Source organism: Haliotis cracherodii, unplaced genomic scaffold (genome assembly GCF_022045235.1).
Source record: "Haliotis cracherodii isolate W230 unplaced genomic scaffold, xgHalCrac1.p SCAF_18, whole genome shotgun sequence".
NCBI classification, from domain to species: domain Eukaryota; kingdom Metazoa; phylum Mollusca; class Gastropoda; order Lepetellida; family Haliotidae; genus Haliotis; species Haliotis cracherodii.
The window spans coordinates 23,949,120-23,969,772 of record NW_027266273.1 but is presented as its reverse complement, the minus strand read 5'-3'; the positions used below and the strand labels follow the sequence as shown (position 1 = coordinate 23,969,772).

Here is a 20,653-nt window from a genome sequence, read left to right as displayed (position 1 = left end):
GAATATTTGGGGGGATACTTGATGAAATTGTGTGCAAAGTCTTCACTAAAAATATGATTTTTAAAAAGATTATTCACGATCCCTAACTATTTTTGTTCACTATACATTACTCTACAGACTCAAACTCGCACACATTCTCAGCCATGTACACAGGATTACGTAACATGCGGTATGGGGGCCCACCTTCCAAAACATAGACTGAAGTACTTTGAAGCACATGTTGAATGTGGGTTTTAATGTGAGAATTTAGAATTTAGAAGTAATGGCATGATTTTTCAAAATCAATAACATACAAATTACATGTTTTGAAAACTTATATTCGTTTGGGGGAAAGGCATCTTCTGATTGCAGCTTTGATCTCTAGTTATGAATAAGGGTATTGTGATCTCACATTCTTGCTGACGTCCAAGATATGTACCTAATAAGATCTTTTTGATATGTCCGAGAGACAGTTCAACACAACTCCTTTGACGTCAAGCAATCTTTTTTAGAATCATTCAGTTGGTTGTTTTCAGCCATTGTTCTTCTCGGACTGTAAGCCCAAACTCCAAGGTTGTGTTATGATAAAGAACTGGGCCATGTTCCGTGTGCGATCACATAGCGCTATGACTGTCATATACCTATGTTAAAGAATATGAGTTATGATCAACTTAGGGCTAAGATCACTGTGCGGAACAGGACATGGGAGGACACGATGTTGTGAGAATTACTACATACTATTTTCCAACAGTATCTTCAAGAGGTCTTAACTTGTTTCAGTTTACTTAATGTTTTACTGTAATATGGTTGGTCATGGTCATTCTTTACATACTCGATGTTTTGGAAACTTTATCAGATCGTGAGACCAAACCAAGGTTATTGGATTAATTTATGGCATCGATAATACTATCCGTTATATGATACAGATTTGTCTTGTATTGCAGTAGGTGTATGGTTGTAGGCTGGAGCACAGCTTGATCCCTCCCTATACACATCACATCAACTGAATGTGTTTCAGCCTGCACCTATAGTTGGGGAGAGTTACCTCCCTTCATCGGTAATACTTCAGAGTTAGTGGGATGGAAGGCCACGTACAACAGTCTGTTGTTAGTGTATGTTAAGTATGGAGGTCTTAGTGTCAAGATCCCCTCGTGGAATGCCAGACCATCTGCAGCAGGTGCCCCTGTATAGTGCTGTCATCAGTACAAGGCCCACAAGGGGCAGTCGGGTAGCCTAGTGGTTAAAGCGTTCGCTCATCACGGGTTCGATTCCTGACATGGGTATTATATGTGAAGCCCATTTCTGGTGTCCCCTGCCGTGATGTTGCTGGAATATTGCTAAAAGCGGCTTAAAACCATACTCACTCACTCACTAGGCCCACAAGCGTTGTTTCTGATAATTCTGTGTGACATTTACCTAAAGCATAATAAGCATTATGTAGCTTAGACTGATAGCTTTGTAGATGTTTGCAGCATCTGATATTTGACTGAAATATGATGTAGTAATTACAGTTTAGTAAACATGTTTATGAACCGTGCAATATACAAATCAAAGATGTTTTTGTGCAAATGCAAGTCAAAACAGTTGATGGTATGTTTTCAACAATATTAGAAATGTAGTTTCCTGTTGCTGCTTATTAATCAAACTGATACCTTAGGAGATGAATGTTGGCAATGTAATTGCTTGTTATAGGGTACCCTGTAAATGGCATGTACACACTTCAAGTCACATTATGTAGTTTATATATATCTCATCAGTAGTCATGTGAGGACCAGTGTTACTGGCGGTACCAGGTTGGATATACACAGTTAAACCTTGTCAATCTGGACCTTGTAAGTTTCACCTTCCGAAGATTTACTGTTAGGTCATGTATGTATGATATGTGTGTTTCTTATCTCCATCATCAGTTTCAGAGGCAGTAGTTGGGCTGGAAATATTTAAAAAATAATATAAGAAAATGGCTTTGGTTGAGAATACAAATGACAAGTTGTATGTTAGATATGTGTCCACATTTTAGTTGTTATTGTGCTGTGTTCGACTTGCAACTGTTACTGTAATGAAATTGAGTATTCAAATATGAGGAGGAAGTTGAGAGTTCAAAAGCAATAAACAGAGTTACCTCCCTTTTGAATATTTCTATAACAAAGCAGAATGTTTTTAATGAAAAATGGGAATTTCTATATTTTATTTCAAAGGCATGACAATATATATTTCAAGTGGGCAAATGGTTGATATAAAAACGTTTATTATTTCTTAGCAGGACAGTATAAGGGAGATGAGAAACACATATATATACCGATAGCCTTGTAATGTCTGAGTACATGATTACATACCCATGAGTTGTTATGTGAACTGCGTTGACCTGGCTGATCCCAGGGATGTTTATGTCCAGATTACCAAGGTTCCACTGTTTACATGTGGACATACCCATCAATGATGTATGACATCTACACACACTGCTGGTAAATCTTGGAGAATGAGTATTTTGTAATTATTGTTATAACTACTCTGACCGTGGTTGTTAGTTTGCCGGTTTGTGCTGCTGTATCGCCTCTCTGAAGTAGAGTTGTTTCATATCGGAAGATAGTCGTTTACATCTCAGTTTAGTCTGTGCAAATAGCTTTTGACAATTTCTGGATTGCAGTTACATATGATATTGAATGATGTTTAAGTCTTATTTATGACGTTGAAATGGTGCATTATACGATCTAGTCAAGACCTGCTACTTACAGTGTAGTGTTTCAAATGTGTCCATTAGTTTGTTTAATTTTAGAAGTAAAGTTAACATACTAAAATTGTCCAAAGCTGGAAGAGTAATGAATTTATTGGAGTGCTGTACACGTGGCAGACATGGGAAATATCACTTTTCATGGAACACACCTAGTTTTACCTCTGTGCCATTTCTTATGTTTTACTTTGAACTGAGTAATGTTTTTGTTATTCAGTTTGTTTTAATTTACATATTTTGGAAGAGTCCCTGATCCCGACTTGTGAGTATTTGACACATCTATTGGAAGCATCAGTGCTTCAGCATCAGCCACAACCTGGGATTCCATCCTTACACTATTGTTGACTGTAGTTTACCCAATACCTATACAATCACATGCATATTTATACTTGTGTAGCAGCTATCTTCTTGTTGTATTGTTCCCCCATCTCAAACCTATTTGTTAACTTATTCCAGCAGTTACCATGGTTACATATAATCTTTAGTCCATTATGATCTACTGGTATATGACTTACCTTGTCAAACAATTCAAGTGTAAATCTTCAACTCTTAATTTATTTTCTATCTTTTGTATTTTTCTAAAATGCATAAAATAGTTTCTATTTTATATTTGTGTAGTTTGTTCCATCTTGGGGTCCAGAGACAGGTAGCATCACTTCGTAGTGTACCCCCGGGTATGTGAAATTGTGAGATAGAGGATTTCTTGCTTTTATTGGCGTTGTTATATTACCTGATGTTAACTTTCGAGGTTTGTTGATACTGAGGCTGATAAGATTCTCTCTGATTCACCTTGATATTATTCTGAAGGATGTGATACAGTATTTACTTCATTCTGTATAGGTACTAGGGCTGGGACGGGTAACTCGGTACTCTGGTCGTATGGTTACTGAGTAGGACCCGTGTACCTACAGGACTACCCAAGCCTGTGGTTAGTCACATGATAAATTGTTTAATGACATAACTTATCTGGAATGCCATGGTTACACTACAAGTTACTAATGTTCGGATTTCTTTGCATTCAACTTCAGGGTATTCACATCCAGATCATTTTATACGCATATCTAAATATAATTGGCCAGGGCAATGCTCAAACTGTTCCCAATAGTATATTTTGTACCGGCTAAGGTAGGGTAATAGGGGGCTGGGTACCCGGGTAGTAAATTTAGACTCGTCCCAGCCCTAATAGACACCTACCATCCATAACTTGTTTGTACTTCAAATTTCAACTGTTTGACATCTAGGCTTTGTCAGTTCTATTACTCTGTCTTATACACGAATAGCTTTGTCTTGAAATAACCTCTCACATCATGAGCTGATATAGACAAACATACCTGCTTTTGTTTTTCTGTGTTATAACAATAAAAGAATATAATAAGGCAGTATTATGAGGGCATCATGATGTCTTGTATCCTGACCTTCAGTATATCCATCAACTCTAGTTCATACATGTCGAGAAGTGTGATAGAAAACGCGGAATAGTTTTTTCATTTCATACAGATCTCATTTGAATACTGTTTGTATTTTTGATTACTGTGTGCACACAATAAAGTATCATTATGAATGATATGGATAGGTTTTACAATATGAATAATTAATATCAAAAACTTAAGAGATGGTAAATAATGCCATTGTTAAAATTAATAGCCAGTATTGTGAATAGATGGCCAATTTCAGATTTAACAAAGAATGAATGCATATTGTCAGCACTGTTGCAGCCTTTTGTGATGACCAAGAGTTGGTGCCTGCATATAGGGCACACCTAAATAGATAGGCAGTGCTTCACAGGTGTAGCCTGTTTGTTAAAGCTTTTGGCCATCAGACCTGCTTTCTCATGGGTACAATGTGTGTATCCCATTCCGTGTCCTTCAGCCATGACATGACTGGGATGTTGCTAAGTGACATCTACACACACTGCTGGTAAATCTTGGAGAATGAGTATTTTGTAATTATTGTTATAACTACTCTGACCGTGGTTGTTAGTTTGCCGGTTTGTGCTGCTGTATCGCCTCTCTGAAGTAAGAGTTGTTTCATATCGGAAGATAGTCGTTTGCATCTCAGTTTAGTCTGTGCAAATAGCTTTTGACAATTTCTGGATTGCAGTTACACATGATATTGAATGATGTAATAGGAAATAGGGGGCTGGGTACCCGGGTAATAAATTTGGACTCGTCCCAGCCCTAATAGGGACCTACGATTCATAACTTGTTTCTATTTTTGGACCATTTTTCAACTGGGATATTGCTGAGAACTCACCTCACTGTGTCAAAAGTTTTTTCCTTTCTTTTTCTTCTCATTTTCGTTTTTGTAAACTGTTCGCTCGTCACGCGGAAGACCCGGTTCGATTCCCGACATGGGTACAATGTGTGAAGCCCATTTCTGGTGTCCCCCCGCCATGATATTGCTGGAATATTGCTAAAAGCTGCGTAAAACCATACTCACTCACTCACTCTTGTAAACTGATAAAGTACATAAGGCCTAGTGTTTGCAGAGAATGACCCTGTGCAGGTGATGTGATTCCCCATGTTGTTCAAACAGTACCAGTGCACTCTGGCATTGCTCCTGGTATGAGTGTAATATTGAACTATAGTTCAGAGAGTCCTGCATTGATGATAGCTGTGCAAGTTGCTGATGTACACGATGCTGTTATGGACCACCTTGCTGTGAGCTGATATGTACTATATTGGGGTAATTAGCAGTATATGTATGTGATATTATCGTATTGTGAAGCCCCTACTCTCTAGAAGTATCAAGTAAACTTACAGTCGTGAATGTCAGAAATAATACTCAATATTTGCACAGGCTATTGGCTATTTCCTGGAAAACTGTTTGACCAGAGACGGACACCCAGTGATAAAGTTGTCTAAGTTTACAGAGTTACGTCCCTTAACGTGCCAGAATCATGGTCATGGCTTTGAATCCCTGATTGTTATCTGTGGTTTTGTCAGCACCGCAACCAGGACAAACGGTACCACATGAAGCTGACACGCTCTGATATGACTGAAACACTGTTCAAAGCAGCGTTAGAAACGACTGGCGCTCTCTTATTCATCCAGATTGCTTCATCTGAACTATCTCGTTTTGCTGTACAGTTCATATTGAGGATGTGCTTGAACATCTGCTTCACTGCGCATGGTACAATCTGAACTAACTTGTTTCATTGTACAGTTCGTATTGAGGATATGGATGAACAAGTAAACATGTTTCAGGATATCCCTAGACAGTGTTAAGTAATATGTTTACAGTTGTCAACAGTGTTGTGTCCGTCGCTGCAACCCGGTTGTGTTGACCTGTGTAGTCATCTAAAGACACATTAACTCATGGCAGTTACTTGTGAACGTAAGTTGTGAATATATATTTACACCAGCCAGTTTATGCTGGGCATTTACCTTCCTCTTGTATTGGCATCCCTCGATGTTACTTGTTGGTGATAACTCCCTACTGTGTGTAGTAGGGAGACGTGCAATGTATCATTCAGTAGTGTCTATAGCATCACCATCATACCTGTATTTACATTGGACAAGGAAAGGAACCTTTGGAATAAACATAACAAAGTCTAGATGTTGTATTTGTTTCTCAAGTTTGCCAGGTGGAGCCGTCACACCCATTGTGGCCATGTTAACCCACTATGGAAGATGAGGATCCGATGACACGTGACACCATACGACGTACAGCTGTCATTTGGAAGCCTTTGTTGGTCGCTGAAACAAGACGTGCTCACTCTCAGTATCCCGCTGTTTGTTTTTAAAGCTGTATACAACAATATTGTGGCCACTGACGACGGTCTTTGAAGAGTCGTCTGAGGACCAGATAGTCTAGTTATTGACATGCGAATAACAATCCACTTTGTGTACAATAACATGCAATCAATCGATTCACCGAATCTGACCACCAGATCGCTTTAGGTGCCTCTTGGGATCAGTATGGGTAGCTGGGGACACAAGTCTAATCCAGCATTCCCACAAGGTCAATGTCCAAAAGAGCTTCGAGCCCAAACAATAAGTTCATAATAGCACCTTTGTGCTGGATGGTCTCATTCAGTCTACCAGTAGATGAGTACCACAATTACTGAGAACCACGGTTTTACTCTTGTACCGGGAGTTGATTTGACCCGATCTGTACCTTTACCTTGAGCTGAACTGTACATGGACCAGTTATGTCGATTCTAGGTTTTGTTGGTTTTGTTAGCATCACTCGGCAATATTCCAGCTATATGACGGCCGTCTGTAACTAATCGAGTCTGGACCAGACAATCCAGTGATTGACATCTAGAGCATCGATCCATGCAATTGGGATACGATGACATACATCAACCAAGTCAGCGAGCCTGACAACCCGATCCCGTTAGTTGCCTCTTACGACAAGCATAGTTGCCTTTTACGGCAAGCTTAGATTGCTGGAGACCTATTCTAACCCGGATCTTCTTGGTAGCCCATCTAGTGAGTATATTGTAAAGGGACACGTCTCAAAAAAAGGTCCTTAGCAATCCTTTGCTGGTTGAAAGAAGCGGCTAAATTGGATCGGGTGACGGCTGATTGTGTGTCCTAGTGCCCGACGGAGTGGGAAATTTTAATGGTATCTGGTTTGTCTGGCCCATATTATTTACAGGTAGTGAGTGATGCCGCTGGAATGTGCTGACTGTGGCTTAAAACATCGAACTCATCTAATATCGGGTTTGCATGGTCCTGGTCTGGTCACATCAGTTGGAACGTCGTCACGTTGCTGTGTTTAATAATACGCTAAGACTGACCATTACTAAGACTAATGCTTCCACAATGGACAGGTTCAAGTACCGCCCTAACTTTCCATTCACGAGCGACCCCTGAAAATTCGGGTCAGAATATGTCTTCACCAACACCATTCTTGCCGTAAATGGCGAGACCGCCTCCGTGGTCTAGTGGTAGAGCGTCCTCCCGGAGAGCGGAAGGTCCAGGGTTCGATCCCCTGACGCGTCATACCAAAAGACGTTAAAAGATGGTACTTGTTACCCTGTCTGGCGCTCGGTATTAAGGGGCTAAAACAAGGACTGGTCGGCTCGGAGTTTGAGTGGGGTATCCATGTGGTGTATCCATGTTAAACTGCGGCATGGTATCTCAGTGAGCTAGCACTATAAATCGGCATCAGTCCGGACTAGTACAAGCAACCACACAAACACATACACGTACATGCACGTCGCTATATAAGTGCGATAATCTTGGATGCGACGTTAAACCCAATTTCACCTCACCTCATCTCACCTCACCGTAAATGGAGACTAACGGGATCGGGTGGTCAGGCTAGCTGACATGGTTGATGCATCTCATCGTAACCCAATTGCTCATGATTTCAATCACTAGAGTGTCTGGTCCAGACTCGGTTATTTACAGCCCGGCGTCATATAGCTGGACTATTGGGAGTGCGGTGTTAAGCAACAAGCAAACAATCCAGTATCCCCAAAGTTCATTATTAAGTCTTCAGGATTTCTTTGTGTAGCTTCAATGATTAACTAGTATAAATGTGCACTCACGGTCATAGTTTTGGACATTCTCCATATCAAGATTTTGTCATATATTTCTGGTGTGTTTTTTTGTTGTTGTTTTTTTTGGCGGGGAAGGGTGAAAATTTAGTGACATGTAAAAAAGAAATATTAATGTGCGGCGTTAAACAACGAACAAAAAACAACAACAAACAAACAAATCCATTCACGAGGCATCGGGCACTCAACGTCAATAACTTTTACAATACCTTTACAATAGGTTATCAAGAAATTGAACATTGAGATGCGATATGTTATCACGAACTGTTTAGTACGGTGGGCGTTGTGTAGTTTTGCATACTCACCAAACAGAGACCCAGTGTATCCGAACCAGTCCCAACAGCCCTGAGAGTTCGTCGCCGTCGATATTACTTGAGGATAGAGGATGATGATGTTGTTCAAGTCACCGACTTCGTTGTAGCCGGCGTGGCGGACATACGCCTCCCCCACAAACATCCTGTAGGAGATATACATTGATTTACAAATATAAATTCATATATACATAAACGTAGCTGTATGGTTACTTTGGGCGACACTGTGATATGTTAGGGTATATCAGAATGTTTTATCTAGTTGTATACTCTTAACTGAGTGACGGACTAACGGCACTTTGAACAGTAGGTTGTTGTATACACACCAACGCAGACAGACACGCGCACACACAGTGAGACACGCGCACACACAGTGAGATACTCGCACACACAGTGAGACACGCGCACACACAGTGAGACACGCGCACACACAGTGAGACACTCGCACACACAGTGAGACACTCGCACACACAGTGAGACACTCGCACACAGTGAGACACGCGCACACACAGTGAGACACTCGCACACACAGTGAGACACGCGCACACACAGTGAGACACTCGCACACACAGTGAGACACTCACACACACAGTGAGACACGCGCACACACAGTGAGACACTCGCACACACAGTGAGACACTCGCGCACACAGTGAGACACTCGCACACACAGTGAGACGCGCACACACAGACACGCACGCTCGCACACTCACATAGACGCGCACACGCATACACGCACGCACTCATAGACGCGCACGCACGCACGCACATACACAGACGCGCACACGGAGAGACATGCGCACACACACGCACGGGCACACACACAAATACACACACAGACTCGCGCACACATAAACACAAACACAGATACACACACAGACACATATACACGCGCGCGCACACGCACACACACACACACACACACACACACACAAACAAACAAACATACGTTGCACTGTATGCTCACCTTCCCATCTTACATCCATGGAACGCCACATGCAGTCTGCATTCTGAAACGACACTGTGGTGTATGAACCGGTAACAACGCTCATTCAGCTGTGTCTTAAGATGAAAGGTCGCGCGGTCAGTTTTCAAAACCAGGAATTCACATAGTTTTACTTAATAAATACAGGGACACCTTCTATTCCTTCGCGTGTTGTAACCAAACTTGTCACGGGTAGACTTACTGTGTTGCTTGTTTGCACACCCAGTCGGGACATAGATGTAGCCAACGCTATCCATGCTGTAGGCGGAGGGGAGCGCCAAATGGAAGAATTCATCTTGGTTGAACTGTAAAAACTGAAGATAGGACATGAGTTGAGTATGAGGCCAACCGAACATTGAAAACTATCAAAGTTCTTCAAAAGCCGTTATGTCAAATAAATTGCATGTTTGGACAATATCGTCCAATCTATGTTCAGTCTCTCCAGCGATTGGCTGAAGTTATTCCCGCCTACTGTACCACCATACGAACACACAACCCTGTATACTGGGTTTTCATGTTTTTTCATATTGGTGTTACTTTGGGAGCAAACCTGAATAAAGCGACGTCGCTTGTATTGCTTAATGTGGACAGTGGTTTAGTTCACAATATCTATTCCGAAGGAACGTTATTGGAAATCCCAGATTTCGCCTTGGTGGGAATCGTGTCAAGGTTATATTGGCAACGTTTGTGATGAGAGTCGTGTTGTTCTGTGTGCGTTCACTCACCTGTCCATTTGCCTGTGTCTTTGAGTTTGGTGCCTGTGGGTCAGATAGTAACAGTGGATCAATGTTCACAATAATGATACAATGATATCAAATTTACCGTCAGCCAACACAGAGGCACTGACAATACCAGTGAAGTGTCTCAAAAAACTATTGCATCACTGATTACAGAAACATGATATAAATATGTATACATGTACACTCTGTGCGCGATTAAATGTTGATTTTGTAAGCAGTATGCCAGCTTGTAAAGAAGCGTGTCTGGGGAGAAATAACTCATGCTGTCGAGATACATACAATCAACCAGGCTACTCGCTGACCACCTAATCCTCACTAAAATCGGATCTCGCCAGAACTATGGGGTACTTCAGATCTGTTCCAGCCTTGAATGCCACTACGAGACAAACAAGGGGTACTGGGGATCTGTTCTAACCGGGATCTCCACGGGGAGACAAATATTGGGTACTAGAGATCTGTTGTAACCGGGATCTCCACGGGGAGACAAGCATGTGGCACTAGAGATCTGTTCTAACCAGGATCTCCACGGGGAGACAAGCATGGGGCACTAGAGATCTGTTCTAACCGGGAACTCCACGGGGAGACAAGCATGGGGTACTGGGGATCTGTTCTAACCGGAAACTCCACGGGGAGACATGCATGGGGCACTAGAGATCTGTTCTAACCGGGAACTCCACAGGGAGACATACAGGGGGCACTAGAGATCTGTTCTAACCGGGATCTCCACGGGGAGACATGCATGGGACACTAGAGATCTGTTCTAACCGGGCTCTCCACGGGAAGACAAGCATGGGGTACTGGGGATCTGTTCTAACCGGGATCTCCACGGGGAGACAAGCATGGGGTACTGGGGATCTGTTCTAACCGGGATCTCCACGGGGAGACAAGCATGGGGCACTAGAGATCTGTTCTAACCGGGAACTCCACGGGGAGACAAGCATGGGGTACTGGGGATCTGTTCTAACCGGGAACTCCATGGGGAGACATGCATAGGGCACCAGAGATCTGTTCTAACCGGGATCCTCACGGGGAGACATGCATGGGGCACTAGAGATCTGTTCTAACCGGGATCCTCACGGGGAGACATGCATGGGGCACTAGAGATCTGTTCCAACCAGGATCTCCACGGGGAGACATGCATGGGGTACTTCAGATCTGTTCCAACCAGGATCTCCACGGGGAGACATGCATGGGGTACTTCAGATCTGTTCTAACCGGGAACTCCACGGGGAGACGAGCATGGGGCACTAGAAATCTGTTCTAACCGGGAACTCCATGGGGAGACAAGCATGTGGCACTAGAGATCTGTTCTAACCGGGATCTCCACGGGGAGACATGTATGGTGAACTAGAGATCTGTTCTAACCGGGATCTCCACGGGGAGACATGCATGGGGCACTAAAGATCTGTTCCAACCAGGATCTCCACGGGGAGACAAGCATGGGGTACTGGAGATCTGTTCCAACCGGGATCTCCACGGGGAGACATGCATGGGACACTAGAGATCTGTTCTAACCGGGATCTCCACGGGGAGACATGCATGGGGCACTAGAAATCTGTTCTAACCGGGATCTCCACGGGGAGACAAGCATGGGGTACTGGGGATCTATTCTAACCGGGATCTCCACTGGGAGACAAGCATGGGGTACTGGGGATCTGTTCTAACCGGGATCTCCACGGGGAGACAAGCATGGGGTACTGGGGATCTGTTCTAACCGGGATCTCCACGGGGAGACAAGCATGGGGCACTAGAGATCTGTTCTAACCGGGAACTCCACGGGGAGACAAGCATGGGGTACTGGGGATCTGTTCTAACCGGGAACTCCATGGGGAGACATGCATAGGGCACCAGAGATCTGTTCTAACCGGGATCCTCACGGGGAGACATGCATGGGGCACTAGAGATCTGTTCTAACCGGGATCCTCACGGGGAGACATGCATGGGGCACTAGAGATCTGTTCCAACCAGGATCTCCACGGGGAGACATGCATGGGGTACTTCAGATCTGTTCCAACCAGGATCTCCACGGGGAGACATGCATGGGGTACTTCAGATCTGTTCTAACCGGGAACTCCACGGGGAGACGAGCATGGGGCACTAGAGATCTGTTCTAACCGGGAACTCCATGGGGAGACAAGCATGTGGCACTAGAGATCTGTTCTAACCGGGATCTCCACGGGGAGACATGTATGGGGAACTAGAGATCTGTTCTAACCGGGATCTCCACGGGGAGACATGCATGGGGCACTAAAGATCTGTTCCAACCAGGATCTCCACGGGGAGACAAGCATGGGGTACTGGAGATCTGTTCCAACCGGGATCTCCACGGGGAGACATGCATGGGACACTAGAGATCTGTTCTAACCGGGATCTCCACGGGGAGACATGCATGGGGCACTAGAAATCTGTTCTAACCGGGATCTCCACGGGGAGACAAGCATGGGGTACTGGGGATCTATTCTAACCGGGATCTCCACTGGGAGACAAGCATGGGGTACTGGGGATCTGTTCTAACCGGGAACTCTACGGGGAGACAAGCATGGGGTACTGGGGATCTATTCTAACCGGGATCTCCACGGGAGGCAAGCAAGGGGCACTAGAGATCTGTTCTAACCGGGATCTCCACGGGAGGCAAGCAAGGGGTACTGGGGATCTGTTCTAACCCAACAAGACTGTGCAATGCGTACCGGGAACTCCACGGGGAGACAAGCAAGGGGTACTGGGGATCTGCTCTAACCCAACAAGACTGTGCAATGCGTACCGGGAACTCCACGGGGAGACAAGCAAGAGGTACCAGGGATCTGTTCTAACCCAACAAGACTGTGCAATGCGTACCGGGAACTCCACGGGGAGACAAGCAAGGGGTACCAGGGATCTGTTCTAACCCAACAAGACTGTGCAATGCGTACCGGGAACTCCACGGGGAGACAAGCAAGGGGTACTGGGGATCTGTTCTAACCCAACAAGACTGTGCAATGCGTACCGGGAACTCCACGGGGAGACAAGCAAGAGGTACCAGGGATCTGTTCTAACCCAACAAGACTGTGCAATGCGTACCGGGATCTCCACGGGGAGACAAGCAAGAGGTACCAGGGATCTGTTCCAACCCAACAAGACTGTGCAATGCGTACCGGGAACTCCACGGGGAGACAAGCAAGGGGTACTGGGGATCTGTTCTAACCCAACAAGACTGTGCAATGCGTACCGGGAACTCCACGGGGAGACAAGCAAGGGGTACTGGGGATCTGTTCTAACCCAACAAGACTGTGCAATGCGTACCGGAACTCCACGGGGAGACAAGCAAGAGGTACCAGGGATCTGTTCTAACCCAACAAGACTGTGCAATGCGTACCGGGAACTCCACGGGGAGACAAGCAAGGGGTACCAGGGATCTGTTCTAACCCAACAAGACTGTGCAATGCGTACCGGGAACTCCACGGGGAGACAAGCAAGGGGTACTGGGGATCTGTTCTAACCCAACAAGACTGTGCAATGCGTACCGGGAACTCCACGGGGAGACAAGCAAGGGGTACTGGGGATCTGTTCTAACCCAACAAGACTGTGCAATGCGTACCGGAACTCCACGGGGAGACAAGCAAGAGGTACCAGGGATCTGTTCTAACCCAACAAGACTGTGCAATGCGTACCGGGAACTCCACGGGGAGACAAGCAAGGGGTACCAGGGATCTGTTCTAACCCAACAAGACTGTGCAATGCGTACCGGGAACTCCACGGGGAGACAAGCAAGGGGTACTGGGGATCTGTTCTAACCCAACAAGACTGTGCAATGCGTACCGGGAACTCCACGGGGAGACAAGCAAGAGGTACCAGGGATCTGTTCTAACCCAACAAGACTGTGCAATGCGTACCGGGATCTCCACGGGGAGACAAGCAAGAGGTACCAGGGATCTGTTCCAACCCAACAAGACTGTGCAATGCGTACCGGGAACTCCACGGGGAGACAAGCAAGGGGTACTGGGGATCTGTTCTAACCCAACAAGACTGTGCAATGCGTACCGGGAACTCCACGGGGAGACAAGCAAGGGGTACTGGGGATCTGTTCTAACCCAACAAGACTGTGCAATGCGTACCGGAACTCCACGGGGAGACAAGCAAGAGGTACCAGGGATCTGTTCTAACCCAACAAGACTGTGCAATGCGTACCGGGAACTCCACGGGGAGACAAGCAAGGGGTACCAGGGATCTGTTCTAACCCAACAAGACTGTGCAATGCGTACCGGGAACTCCACGGGGAGACAAGCAAGGGGTACTGGGGATCTGTTCTAACCCAACAAGACTGTGCAATGCGTACCGGGAACTCCACGGGGAGACAAGCAAGGGGTACTGGGGATCTGTTCTAACCCAACAAGACTGTGCAATGCGTACCGGAACTCCACGGGGAGACAAGCAAGAGGTACCAGGGATCTGTTCTAACCCAACAAGACTGTGCAATGCGTACCGGGAACTCCACGGGGAGACAAGCAAGGGGTACTGGGGATCTGTTCTAACCCAACAAGACTGTGCAATGCGTACCGGGAACTCCACGGGGAGACAAGCAAGAGGTACCAGGGATCTGTTCTAACCCAACAAGAGTGTGCAATGCGTACCGGGAACTCCACGGGGAGACAAGCAAGGGGTACTGGGGATCTGTTCTAACCCAACAAGACTGTGCAATGCGTACCGGGAACTCCACGGGGAGACAAGCAAGGGGTACTGGGGATCTGTTCTAACCCAACAAGACTGTGCAATGCGTACCGGAACTCCACGGGGAGACAAGCAAGAGGTACCAGGGATCTGTTCTAACCCAACAAGACTGTGCAATGCGTACCGGGAACTCCACGGGGAGACAAGCAAGGGGTACTGGGGATCTGTTCTAACCCAACAAGACTGTGCAATGCGTACCGGGAACTCCACGGGGAGACAAGCAAGAGGTACCAGGGATCTGTTCTAACCCAACAAGACTGTGCAATGCGTACCGGGAACTCCACGGGGAGACAAGCAAGAGGTACCAGGGATCTGTTCTAACCCAACAAGAGTGTGCAATGCGTACCGGGAACTCCACGGGGAGACAAGCAAGGGGTACTGGGGATCTGTTATGACCCAACAAGAGTGTGCAATGCGTACCGGGAACCCCAACGGGATCTTTACGAGAGAACAGTGATGGATGCTAAGACAGCTAGAGGCCTTCACAAGCTCCCTACGTTACTGCATTACTACAGACTGTATCATTACGTTACAACCATACTACATATTGCTACAGACTGTATCATTACGTTACAACCATACTGCACATTGCTACACACTGTATCATTACGTTACAACCATACTACATATTGCTACAGATTGTATCATTACGTTACAACCATACTACATATTGCTACAGACTGTATCATTTCGTTATAACCATACTACATATTGCTACACACTGTACATTCCTGAGTTACAACGTGAGTACTTAATCACTATGTTGTACATGGTTGTTACCTGCAGTCCGCCGTAGATGTGGTTGAGGAGTTGAAAGGCTGCGGAGTAGTTGCAGTTGTTGAGGTAGGTTTTCGAATTGAGCTGATCACATGCTCCGCCGTAGTTCAAGGTCGGCTGTTGAACCCGCCATATATGATAAAATACTTATCTCTTAAACAAGTATATTTATTTAAGAGCCAATTGTTGAGTGATTAAATATTTTGGCTTGACGTTTTTAAACATCTGAGCGGATTAAGTACAATGTAAACTGACGTTGAAGTGCAGAAATGTCACAGTGCTGAGATCTAAGTACATACAGTTTTCTACTTGATTGTGGTCTGCAAACGTTGCCAACTGATTTCCGTTTTCTTTTCCATTTGAATTATGACTCGAAACAATAAATCACATGATTTATAAACTGTGGTTCCTATTTGTTAAAGTGGCAACAGTCGGCGATGTGTAAAGACGACATAAAGAGTAACGGCATCCACGTCACCTACAGCGACGATATAAAGAGTAACGGCTTCCAGGTCATCTACAGCGACGATATAAAGAGTAACGGCATCCACGTCACCTACAGCGACGATATAAATAGTGACGGCTTCCACGTCACCTACATCGACGATACAAAGAGTAACGGCTTCCAGGTCATCTACATTGACGACATAAAGAGTAACGGCACCCAGGGCACCTACAGCGACGATATAAAAAGTAACGGCATCCACGTCATCTACATTGACGACATAAAGAGTAACGGCACCCACGGCACCTACAGCGACGATATAAAAAGTAACGGCATCCACGACATCTACAGCGACGACATAAAGAGTAACGGCTTTCACGTCACCTACATCGACGATACAAAGAGTGACGCCATCCATGTCATCTTCAGCAACGACTTACCATGCCGTGTTCGGCGTTGATGTTGAAGACCGTCTTGATGTGGGAGCTGGGCATATAATGACCGTAGTACTGAGCCACCTTCTGTCCAGCAACTTGGGGAAGACAAAGAAGTGGGGGTGACATCCTAGCAATATCATGGCGGGCACACACGTACCCTTGCGGCAGGTTGAACCCATGTCGTCGGTATGACTAGAGAACACTACACTCGCTTAAAAGGAGAACGAAAAACTTTTCCTCACTCCATATCGTCATCGTCTTTATAATATTTCCCAGTCAGTCCGGATATAACGTGTCGATATGTCATTTAGAGGGTGGTGAGGTAGGTCAGTGGTTAAAGCCTCGCCGAAGGCATTGGTTTGTCGTCCCACATGGTTACAATGTAGGCGCATTTACGGTACCTCCCTAGTGAAATTACTGACATATTCTCAAAGCAGGGTACACTCTACCATCTGTGTATTTCTTTGTTACTTTAGACCGCCTCCGTAGTAGAGCGTCCGCCCGGTGAGCGGAAGGTCTGGGGATCGATCCCCGCCCGCGTCATACCAATAGACGTTAAAAGATGGTACATGTTGTTACCCTGTCTGGCGCTCGGCATTAGGGTCTAAAACAAGGACTGGTCGGCTTGGAGCCAGTATACTGTGTCTGAGTTGGGTATTCATGTTAAACTGCGGCATGGTATCTCAGTGAGCTAGCACTATAAATCGGCATCCGTCAGGACTAGTACAAGCAGCCACACACACACATACACGTGCATGCACGACGCTATATAAGTGCAATAATCTTGGACTCGACGTTAAACCCCATTTCACCTCACGGCACCTCACCTTTGTTACTTTATACGTGACACGTATTATAACTTGTAGCAGGATCAGGAGGGGTACATGGGGTTTAATGCAGCCTGACTTGCTCGTGGCGGGGTATAAGGGATTCTGAGGTATGATAATAATTCATACATTTACTGGCTGGCCCGATACCATCCGTTATGTACTCAGGAGCATGCATTACCTGGGTTAACCACAGAGTCTTTAGTGCCGTCAAAGATGAACACCCGGTCGTTCTTCATGTGGTATGTGGCGTCGACGTTCCCAAACCACGCCCCTGATGACGTGATGGCTTCGAGGGCAGTGACGCTGATCAGGGACGGGGACTTCATGCACGTCCCCACCGCCGTGGCCACTAGTCCCCCGGAACACATGAAGGGCGCTGAGGGAAGGGGCGGTATACAAGTATGACATGAATAACACGTGATGATGAATAACACGTGATGATGAATAACATGTATTGATGAATTACACGTGATGATGATTAACACGTGTTGATGAATAACACGTGATGATGAATAACATGTATTGATGAATTACACCTGATGATGATTAACACGTGTTGATGAATAACACGTGATGATGAATAACATGTATTGATGAATTACACGTGATGATGATTAATACGTGTTGATGAATAATACGTGATGATGAATAACATGTATTGATGAATTACACGTGATGATGATTAACACGTGTTGATGAATAACACGTGATGATGAATAACATGTATTGATGAATTACACGTGATGATGATTAACACGTGTTGATGAATTACACCTGATGATGATTAACACGTGTTGATGAATAACAAGTGATGGTAAATAACACGTGATGATGAATGACATGTGTTGATGAATAACATGTGTTCATAAATAACACGTGTTGATGAATACTGTGTGATGATGAATAACACGTGATGATATATAACACATGTTGATAAATAACACGTGTTGATAAATAACAGGTACCACTCATTTATATCAGTGTCTAAAACAAGGCCAGCAGTGTAGTTCTCTCGAAATATTGAGCTCGATGAACGTAAGCATTTTCAGATCCCAGCAACAATTTCACATGGTGCAAACGGTAATGCTGAGTGGTGTTTGTTTCATACATGACAACACACCTAAGATAATGGTATACGAGTAATAATAACCACCATTAACACATAATGACATGCATGTTCGTATTACAGAATCTATCACCGACAACCAGTCCATTTAGCCTCGACCTGATAATGACGTCTTTGGTGCAATGAGATAAAGTATATTTGATGTTCGGAACCATCCCGCTTGACATTCTGCTGGCCTTGGTGCCCTGGACATGGATTCCATCGGTTTCATAACGGTTCCAAACTTTCAACTTTCTGCCTTGCGATGTTTGCTATATCTATACTGGTTATGGCGATATGACTCGCCATCAGGAAATGTACCGTAGTTATAAATTTTAACCCCATACGCATATAAAATACATCAAGCTACCTCAATATGTTTTGTACAAAGTTAAAAGGGGAAAAAAGTATACATGTTTGACAGTGATTATAAATGAAATAAACATGAAATTGTTATTTGATGGTGATGTATTTGATACGAGTATCATAGTTGTGTTTTGAACAATAAGTTTACAGTGTTTCAGAGACTATTTCAGCCCAGTCTTGCTTTGATAACTTTTGTAATTTTTTCTCACATCCAATTTTTACGTGTATACATTCTTTCCCGCGGCAGTTTATAACCAATATATACCAAATAATCATATCTAATATCAGTTATCAATCAATCAATATGGTCACAGTTACTGCCGGGTTGTCATATATTATAACATTACAATATGCGCCACGTCAAGCTTCTCAGACTGGAGTTGATGTCACTGATGACGTTACCTCCAGCTATGATGCCGGCGCCCATGACCTCCCTGGAGTGGACCACGTGGTACTGGGTGGCCATGCACGCGCCAGAAGAGATGCCGGACACGGACACCTTGGCCGTGTCCACATTGTAAGACGCTGAAACATACTACTGCTGGCAGAACACACGAATAACACTTTGAATAATAATACTCATAATTATCATCAAAATAATAATAATAATGATAATGATAATGATAATAATAATAATAAGAAGAAGAAGAAAAACAAAAACAAAAACAACAATAATGATAATAATAACAACAATAATTATAATCATCATCATCATCATCATAAATATAATATTTTAAATATTTGACACTCTTTTGAAAAATCTGCGTTGCTCATAATAGCTATCAGTGGTTTGTCTGGTCCAGATTCGAATATTTACAGGACGCCGTGATATGACTGGAACATTACTGACAACGACGTAAAACAACATTCACTCACTCGCCCCCATTCTTTAACATAGATTTGTGGAACAGTCCTGATCAGTACATGATATTGCAAGTGATGTCTATGCTCAATACAACATATATATGGTAAAAGTGGCCTAGTCGTCTAAATCCCTATGCAGAGTTGCGTCCCTTGCAAGACACCATGATCGGAGGTTCGAATCCCAACTTCGCCGTGATTATATTTCTGCGTGTGTATGTGCTCGCCGATTTCACTGAAGTGGTAAACGTCTAAGACCTGCATCTCATCCTCCTGACACGCCATGATAGAGCTGGCATACTGTTCAAAGCGACGTTAAATCAAACTCACTCACTACAACCCATGTATACCTTAGTTTGATGGTATCAGGATTACTTACCAAGCTTCGGTACAGCATGTAACAATGTACAACAGACGCCGAGTACAAGGTAGTGTACCAGTCTGCCCGTCAATGACCACGCCATTGTCGTAGAGAATCGGAATAAGGTTAGGCCCTTGAGATTAAAATTGCGATAAGATATAAACAAGATTGCAAATCATGACATATGACGTCACCGTTATTATGGCGTTAGCTTGAGTTCCGTGTTCCGATTGATAAATGTAATAAGGCTGCAAATATCATTTCACATTCATACTGAGAAGGTGTAGAGCGACACTTCAATGGTTATTTGCATTGTTGGGTGATACTCATACTCGAAAGAAACGTTATACGAATCATCTGAGGAGTGAGTGAGTGAGTGAGTAAGGTTTAACGCCGCTTTGCACAATATTCAAGTTGTATCACGGCATGTCAGCTTAGTGTGGGAGGAAAGCAGGTCTTAGACGTTTCCCACCAAGAGCACTGTGTGCGTGCGTGCGTGCGTGCGTGCGTGCG

General features: G+C 44.5%; 1 protein-coding gene across 1 annotated transcript; it reads right to left on the bottom strand.

Moving 5' to 3' along the window:
* Window positions 1-6,200: 6,200 nt before the first annotated feature.
* On the bottom strand, window positions 6,201-20,243 carry LOC139465918 (poly(3-hydroxybutyrate) depolymerase-like). Its single transcript, XM_071247920.1, has 10 exons — window positions 20,159-20,243; window positions 19,321-19,443; window positions 17,626-17,823; window positions 16,621-16,712; window positions 15,739-15,852; window positions 10,240-10,272; window positions 9,717-9,828; window positions 9,497-9,539; window positions 8,525-8,676; window positions 6,201-6,405 (listed from the first exon to the last, which is right to left on the bottom strand). Exons 1-10 carry the CDS (start codon window positions 20,241-20,243, stop codon window positions 6,323-6,325), a joined length of 1,035 nt encoding a protein of 344 aa, XP_071104021.1. The 3' UTR covers window positions 6,201-6,322.
* Window positions 20,244-20,653: the final 410 nt, after the last annotated feature.